This window comes from Aptenodytes patagonicus, chromosome 1 (genome assembly GCF_965638725.1).
Source record: "Aptenodytes patagonicus chromosome 1, bAptPat1.pri.cur, whole genome shotgun sequence".
NCBI lineage: Eukaryota > Metazoa > Chordata > Aves > Sphenisciformes > Spheniscidae > Aptenodytes > Aptenodytes patagonicus.
In genome coordinates, this window is record NC_134949.1 from 44,598,906 (window position 1) to 44,607,878 (window position 8,973).

General features: G+C 48.8%; 1 protein-coding gene across 3 annotated transcripts in view; it reads right to left on the reverse strand.

Moving 5' to 3' along the window:
• The window catches only part of PAWR (pro-apoptotic WT1 regulator), an 85,538-nt gene extending 79,570 nt beyond the window's left edge, over nt 1-5,968 (reverse strand). For 2 of the 3 annotated variants that reach the window (XR_012994909.1, XM_076333504.1), the window contains exon 1: nt 5,061-5,616. Coding sequence is in view for 2 of the 3 variants with exons in the window: in XM_076333504.1 (XP_076189619.1) it covers nt 5,061-5,564 (504 nt within the window). In the remaining variant the exon portion in view is untranslated. Of the gene's footprint in view, nt 1-5,060; nt 5,719-5,923 lie in introns of those variants that run through there. The other variant, XM_076333519.1, reaches the window with a different exon arrangement.
• Nucleotides 5,969-8,973: the final 3,005 nt, after the last annotated feature.

Consider the following 8,973-nt stretch of genomic DNA (forward strand, 5'->3'; position numbering starts at 1 on the left):
AGCTAATTGTCAGGCTATTAAAGCATACCATTAAATGGAAGGGGGGGGGGGGGGGGGACACACGACACACAGGCATATAAGTTTATCATGTGCTAAAAAAAGATGGAAAGAAAAAAATCATATGCCCTTGAACAGGTATTGCCCAGAGGCTTGGTCAAAATCAGAATTTACAAAGGCATCAACAGCAAAACAGACTGGATGTAAACAATCTCAGTAAGATCCTTTTATCAGAATCTGAGAATGCTCATATTGCTTCTTTCACCCTGCTGTGTCTGAAGGAAGAACCATAAACAGAACCATAATAAGATGAATGTGTTCACTAGACAAAGCAAACAGGAGGATGGCCTAACATACCATGAATGGTCATCCAGGTCACATAAACATATTTCAGACTTCTGTTATAACACTAATACCTCTGCATGGATGGTAAGGGTATCAGTGGTCAGAAATAGGAGGTTTTTTCCCAGTATTTTGAACAAACACTTATTGAGACTTTTTTCCCCCCAACATATGCAAAAAGAAGCAAGCTGTTTTACGAGAAAATGCACGGAGATGTTAGACAATGCAAAGGCACTACCTCATTAGTATGAAGAAATGGCTAGAACTGCTCTTTCATTTCACTTAACCCTTAGGTAGCAAATCACTAAGGAAGATACGGCTGAAGGCAAACTTCTGGTCAAAAGAGCCCAACCACTAGTACGGGATTCCACCCCTCTCTCTAGTTTCCAGCTATTCAGAGAAGGATTTCAATTCCTTTACAACTTACCCGGTAATTGCTATGCTTGACACATTTGGCATTTAAAGTTTCCTTAAGTTTTTCCAACGCAGCAACTTTCTGTCAGCCTACACAACTCGGCACACTGGACTACTCTAGTAGCAGGAACTCTTTCTTTCCCCACAGAAAGAGCTCATCACTCTGTGCTTGCTTACAACGCTGTCGTTCGGTATGACATCTACCAAGCACCACATATGCAGTGCCTTCTGAAGAGGCAGGCAGATGCCTGGCGGCAAGCCAACAGCGTGGTTTCAAGAAGTCATACCCTTATTGCTGTTAATAAGACAACAAGAACAGAACACAGACTGGTTAAACATCCTATGCAGATTCCACATACGAATCACTTCTAACTTTTACTCTATTAGTATCTCCAGTATTTCCCACAAACAGGTCAGGAGACTGTTGTGTCTCGAATCTGGCAGCTTCATGTGCAAAATACACAGATCTGAGTTCTTTACACCTTTTTAAATCATTCATCACCCTGTTATTAACAGAAGAACACTTCTGAATTTAGATGACTTCCATCTGGTTAGGTGAAAATGTAAACTTTGTCTATAAGCACACATTAAATAAAACCCAGCTATCTAACTGTCCTTCCTAGATGGACCAAGATTTTGATTATATATACACCTTTTTTAAAAAGGTAACCGCAACAATAGTTGTTATTCTCCTGGTTGGGGTTCAGAAAAAAAAACTTACCCACACAGCTATGCCAGCAGAATCCTCCAGTGTAAACAGTTACAAAAGTAAAGCTGCACTTTCACCAGTGCAGCTTGTTTTGCTTGGAGCAGGACAGAAGAATTACTATAACAATACAAAACATAACTCTCATCCTATATGTGGGTCCTCACAAAGCACTGTCAGTGTAGCATAAGGGAACTCTATGTGTTTCTTGGATAGATACTAGCACAGCTGTAAATGAGAAAAATGTTACAAGTAAACTTAACACCTGCATCAAGTGAATACCTGCAAACTGAAAAGACTTTCTAACATAGCTAAAAATGGTTATAAAGCTTAATATCTAAAAAAGGAAACTTACATAGTAATGATAATTACATACAATTTAGTTACCTTTCACAACCTGAAGAACTGTTACGAGGCAACAAAACCCAAATCCCACAGCACTTTAGAGTGAAATCAACTTTCAAGATTCAACAAGCTATCAAGAAACTACTTTACAACCACTGAAAAGTAAAAAAGCTGCAAGTATTTCAGAAGCCATTTTCAAAAGCCACCATTACTCAGATAAGCACTACTGCCGAAAAGATAAAAACCAGCCTTTGCTTCTATCACAATGGCCTTTAAATACAAAGTGTCACCACTACTCCCAACCTGTCACCATCTGTTTTCATAGCTTCCCCTATAGTTTCTGTCCTCCACCAACTTCAATACAAAATACACTTAAGACACAGAACTGTTTAAGACCTAGGTCTATTACAGCTCTATTACCTTCCTATTGAACAGAAATTAATCATTAATGAATAACGATCTGCTAACATTTTTCATGCCTATTTCAAGATAGCTGAGACAACACAAACTTTTACTTTCCTTATGCCACCACCCCTCATATCATTAAATTCTCCAGCTGCATTGCAACTGAAACTAGATCCTACTTCTTTGAGGTAAAAACTGTTTTTGTATTCTGTTTTGTGCAGAGAAGCTTCTAGGCACTACATATCTTCTGCGAGTGCATTTTGTCGACAGTTACCCACTTTAATTTCAGAGTATCAGACTCTCCTCTTATCATCGTTCTCCACCACAGTGACATGCTGATCATAAAAAGGAGATGTTTAGCATAAAATGGCTACTCCATTCTAGAGAAAGACTATTTTCTTGGGGGGGGGGGGGGGGGGGGGGGCTTTAAAAGAACATCTCCTGAAAAGTAATTTTAAAACATACACCACGCACAGCTACTAGTGCTAAGTGATTAAATTCAGTGTGTACTACTACCAAGTCACTATGTACAGCATGGTAAAGCTACGCCTAGCATCTTATGAGAAAGACAGCAAGAAACTGGAGTGTTGTAGATTATTGCAACAAGTCATCATCTACATCGCAGCCTTCTTTTGTCCGAGAACTTCAACTGACCGTGTTGAATCAGTGCTTCAAAATATTTCCTCATGAACAAATAGATATATGAAAGACAGTACAAGTAAATACTCTGCAAAACATTCATTGGTAAGTAGTTACTCACATTTGACACTGGAGACAGTTTTTGAAGCTGTCCACACCATCAGGAATGATCTAGTGTTGCCTAGTTAAATAATTCTTAGGAATGTATGTGGTAATGATTAAAAATATTTAAGAAATGTGAAATACTGAAAAGAGATAGCTTTGCATAAGTATATGCCAGTCAAAAATGCAACACTTACTACTAGCCAGTTTCCCCAATAATACCTTGTACAACAGGTATCTACGTTTATTAAAATTTGACCCCGAAAACGTGATGGAATGCTTAATCGCTAGTTACAGAAGTAATTAGTATAAAGATACAAGAAGTTTCCAAGAAGTGCCAACACATGGTGACAGGCCGCAAAGTTATTAGGCCCTCAGAAATATGGGAACAGGTGAGAACTTGCTTCTCAATGCCTGAATATGTTAACCTTAATAAATAAACCACACTTAACAATGCAGCAGAACCTACAGTAGCAAGTTCACACATAAGATTCTAATGGCTGCTGAGCAAGGAACATGTTTTCCTGGAAAGTAAAGCACATTTTGAACAATACTTAAACAAAACAAACAAAAACCCCAAGAACCACCAAACTAGCAAACCCCAAACCACACCACCCAAAAACTACCAAAGGAACATTAGTTCAGAAAACTAGTTCAAAGAACTAGGACACTACTCTCAAAGAGCAAAAGGAAACCCACCACCCAAAACCAACCAACCAACCAAAGATGATGACTGGGGATGGAGTACACAGCAGAGGCCCCTAAAACATGATGTTGTACAATGCTTGCTGCAATGTGCAAGACCATTAACTGGGCTAGGACTGGTTTACTTAGGGAAGTAAAGATACAGCATTTTAAGAGTTCCTATAGAAGCACAAGGGGCAGGTATTTAGGGGGCTCTGTATAAAACAAACAGCCCACAGTCTAGGAAGCTTGCACGCTCTGAAGCCAGAGAATTAAAGAACTCATTTATATTCCTCACTTTCCAAAACAAGAATATCAAAGACCTATGCCAAAACACTTCACCTCAAACTAAAGACTATGCAAGTAATTATTATCAAAACCCACAATTATAAATATTTCTGCTGTTCCTAAAACTCATTCCTCACCTTCCGATACCTTCTTGCATGAAAGTGTCTGCTGTGAAAGTGCCCAGGATGTCACAAAAAAGGATTAGTGACTTCAGGTATGGAGAACATAATTTCATCTTCTCCTGCTGCTTTAGAAACAAAGATCTTACTTTCTAGTGTTATTTTAATAATCTATAATGTTAACCAAAAGAAGAACTACAAGTTTTTTCTACAGTGATGGTGGTCACCATTATTAGTGCAAAATTGTAGACTTAAATCCAGCTTTGTTCAAAGTTTCCTGTGGCCTTTCTTATTAACTGCAAAAAAAGCTAAAAACTTAGTTACCATTCTTCTGAATTCCTCTAGGAGTATTATAAATCAATGCCAGATTTTTATACTAGTAGCAAACCACAGAGGACAGTGGTGTTGGCTGATAAAAATATCTTCCTCTGCCTTCAAAAAAATGCTCTTTAAACCACTACATTTTTTCCAGCGCAGGAAATTCTTTTGGGTTTCAAACTGAATAATATTTACACCTGAACATCTATTCAGAGCTGATAAATCAGTTTTTTTCATTACTATTGTTTTGACTATACTTCAACAGGCACGTGTCTCGGTTTGATCTTCCAAAAGCCCTAGAACTTACCCTCTGCCAACAAGACAACATAAGAAAAAAAAAAGTCACAGGTCGTGACAGGTCTAATTTATTTAGAATAAATGGCACCTGATCTCTTTGGACGCCGCACTGTAACGACCACAGTATACCCCTCCGACTGCGTGCAGGCCTTCATGCTTTCCCACGCGGCGTAGGGAGAAAGCTTCACCACCGCAGCTAGCCCACGCGAGAAGCCCAGGCACGGGCGAGGAGCGCTCAGGAGAAGAGCACCGCTGCGCACGGCTGCCGCCCCGGCGGGCTGAGCCCCCCACCCGCACCGGGCGCTCCCCAGCCTCCGTGGGCGCGCCCCGGCCGGCAGCGCCCCCGGGCACCCCAGCGGCGGCTCAGGTGCGGCGGCGGCCGCCCCCCTCCCCCGCGGGCTCACCTCGGCGGCCGGGATGTTCACCACACCTGTCGACCTCCTCTTCTCCCTCAGCTTCCTCTTCTCGATCTGCCCCTTCCCCTTCCTGGCGCTGGGGCCCGAGCTCTTTCCCTTGGCGGCCAGCTTCTCCTCGCCCTCGGGGGACCCCGGCGCCGCGGCAGGAGGGGGCTTGGCGGCGGGCTCGGGCCCCCGGCCCCCGGCGAGGGCCGGCGGCGGCTCCTTGGCGGGGGCTGCCCGACCCAAGGCGGCACTGGAGAGGTTGACGCAGTTGACGGCCCCGCCGGCGGGGGGCGCCGCGCGGTCGGGCGGGGCGGCCGGGCCGCCGGGGGGCAGGTTGTTGTTCAGCTCGGTGGAGGAGGCGCCCCCCGCGGGCCTGGCCTCCCCCGCAGCGGCTGCCCCCGGGGCCGGCGGCGCTTGCTTAGCCCGCATCTTCTCCCGCTTGGCTTTCCACTCCTCCAGAAAGTCCGTGGTGCTGCCCCCGGCGCTGCGGTAGCCGCCGGTCGCCATGTTCCCGGCGGGCTGGACGCCGAGAGCGCCCCACCAGCACCTCTGCCGCTGCCCGCCCTGAGGCAGCTCTGCTGCCGCCCGGAGAGGAGAGGTCCCGGCGGGGCGGGCGGGAGAGACGGGGGCGGGGAGAGAGACTCGGAGAAGCACAAACACCCTGGAGAGAAACAAAAGGGGAGACGTGAACCGTCCGGCAGCGCTGCCCGTCCTCGTCCCGCCGCCCCGCCAGCTCCCCAGGAAGCCCCTCGGCCCCCGGGGTCGGGTCTCCATCACCGCCCGCCCTCGCACGCCGGGCTCCCGCGGCTCGGACCGCGCCGCCCGGCCCCGGCGAAGCACCCCGCGCCCGCGGGGTCTCCCCTCACCCCTCGGCACGGGGCCGTCCGAAGGTGCCCGCCGCCCACCCGCCCGCCGCGGCCGCGACGACCGCGAAGCGCCGTCCCTCGCCCCCGGGGCCGGAGCGTGTGCCATCCCGCCGACGCCCGCTTGCCTGCCGGGGGACCGTGTTCCCGCGCGGGGCGGGGCGGAGGCGGCCTGCGCTCACCTCCCTCCCGGCGGGGCCGCGGCTCGCCTCCCGGCGGGGCCGCGGCTCGGGCGCTCCCCAGCGCCGGCGGCACCAGGTGAGCGGCACCGCCTCTTGCCGTCCCGGAAGGAGCGGCGCGGCCCCGAGGCTTCCCGCGCTCCCCCTCCCTCCCCTTTCCCCATCGCGGCGCGGACAGAGCCGAAGCCAGGGCGGAAACTGCCGAGATGGCCTCAACAATGGGGTGAGGGCGGGGAGGCCCCGCCCGGCCCGGTGCGCTGCGCGCCGCGACCTGACCGCGCCGAGCGCCGGCCCGCCGCGGGGTGCCGGCCCGCAGCGGGGTCCCGCCACCTGCCGCGGGCGGTGCCGGCACGGGAGGGGACACGGACCCTGGCGCTCTCGACGAGCGGCAACGCGGGCGGGAGGGTGCAAGGGGCGCTGCGGCCGCGTGAGGAGCGGAGCGGGACGCCGCCAACCGCCGCCCGCCCGCCGCAGGCCGCGCTCCCGCTTCACCGGCAGCTTTAACGGGCGGCGGGCGGGGGCTGCCAGAGCCCAGCCACGAGGGGCCGGAGGAGGCGGTCTGGTGTCACACCCCCCCCCACGGCCCGCGGGGGGCTCCGCCAAGCCCGCCGCGCCCTGCCGGCATACCCGGCGTGGGGCCGCCTAACCGCGGGACAGGTGCCCGGGGGTCGGCCCTCGGGCGGTGCGGCTCCCCGGCACCGCCGGCGGCTGTCACCAGCGGCGAGGCAAGGAGCCGCGTGTAAAGCCCGGCTTGGTCAACCCGTGGCTTCGGCCGTCGTTAAGGAAACGCCGCGCTGGGGACAGAAGCGCGGGTTTGGCCTGAAAACGTGGTGCCTGCCGCTGCTCTGGCTTCGTCGTTTAATGGGGTCGATGCACGGTGGGAAGAGCCTGAAGTTAATTGCTCCCGCAGCATAATAACTTCCTCTCATCTGCGGCTCTGGTGGGCAGACCGAAGTTACTTAGTGGAGTTCACTCCCGCAGGCGGAAGGTTGGGGAAGAGCCTGTGTTTTCGTGATGTTACGAGTCACGCTGCAAAGGCTTGAAAGGTGTCTCGTTTAGAAGTAATACAGCCTTCAGTGGGGAAACCTAACCCGGGTTAAATATTAGGAACAAGGCACGTGCAGGGAATGTGATGGGAGTGTGCAGTAGCCGTTAAACGGTTTGTGTAGGTGATCAAATGGCTAAACCTGCACAGAAAACTCAGATTTTTTGGTTTTGCTGAATCCAGTATGTCATATTCAGGACTGAATCCGAAAGAGAGAAAAAAGCTGGGAGCACGTTCTCACTTTTTTTCTCTCTTTCGGATTCAGTCCTGAATTTGTCTGCCTGGTTAATAAAATTCATTAGGAGTTCAGAATATAAACTTTGCAACACTTTTTGGTTTCTTTTTACAGGAGGAAAAAAAAAAAAAAAAGATGCTACAGATATAGATTAAAAATACCTAGCAAAATGGGGCCCCAAATATCTGGCGCTAGGCGCTCTGCACCCTACAGCATAAATAAGAGGCTTAGTCCATGCAACCGCTTTCACCCTAGGCATGTCTCTACCCCGTTCCCTTCCACAGCCGTGGGCACTGTCTCACCCTACCAGCCTTCTCTGCCCTTCCGGTGATCATTCACTTGCTTGGACTTTTCACTTAACTCGTATCTCATTTCTGCTCTGGTTTGGGTTTAGGGGGGTTTTTTTTGGTGTGGCGGTTGGTTTTGAAGGGGTGTTTAAATGTTTGTATATATGGAAGTTGAGGTATCGGGATCCTCAGTGCAGACAAAACCTCTTATCTTTCAGGCTAAGGGAAAATCCCAAAACAGAACTGGCCAGTTGTTCTGTGTTATGCTGGAAAGCTGTAAATAGGCAGAAAAGTAGATGGTGAAAACATAGTTCTGTACTAGCTCTACTCTTTAATAGTCAGCAATACAAAATTAGTAAACTCGGTCATATTTCTATTTGCAGATCAAGCGCCTAACACGAAGTTGACCTAACGAAAGTTTTGACTAAGCACTCTCCTGAAAAAAACGTTCTTACCTGCACTCTTATCTGTAGAGTTTTTAAATTAGAAAACTACTCGATTGTATTTTCAGAAAACACAATTTAGAAAAAGGATCCTTCATGTGAATTGTCTGTCTTTCCCATTCTGTCATTTTTTTCCTTTTATACGGTGAAGAGCTTTTCTCGAGAGAATCATGTAACAGTGACAATACCAGGATTTCGCCCCTCACTGTTACACCCCATGAGCAGCACAGCTGGCCAAAAATGAGTAAAAAGAGTCAGATTAGAAAGTCGTTACTTAGAGTATGTTGTGTATACGGAGAAATACAGCAATGTGTTTTAGTTCTTAGGATACCCTCAGTTCTCCGCTACCCCAGGTCTCCCCAGCTGCTGCCAGGGCCCCTCTCTCTGTGGCAGTCCTTAGCAGCTAGCAAGGCTGAGACGTGCTCGCCCCACTTCGCATCTTATCTGCCCACCTTTCTTATGTGCAGGAGGTGCCGTTGCCAGGCTTTAGCTGCATCTACCATTGCTGTTGGATATTTTTTTTTTTTCTCTAATCTTCTATAAAAAACATTGTGGGTTTTTTTTTAGTTCCAAAAAGGCTTTGTGTTCCTTACAGTCTGTTATATATTAACAGAAGTTATGTTGTGGTGAGTGAGGTTGGGCTTAAGTGCCCAATACAAAAATGCTGACTGTCAGATGTTTGCATCTCAATAAGGTTGTCTGTGCTGGAGAGCTTTTGGGGATAAAGTCCCAAATAGTTTAAGTATCACGCTGCATGTTTTCCTCTGCCACAACGGAGAACAGCTTAATAGCTTGCAAACGTTTTTAGAACAGCACTTTTCTCTTTTCTTACCAAAAAAATCTTCAGGATATTCTTAAGGCCTA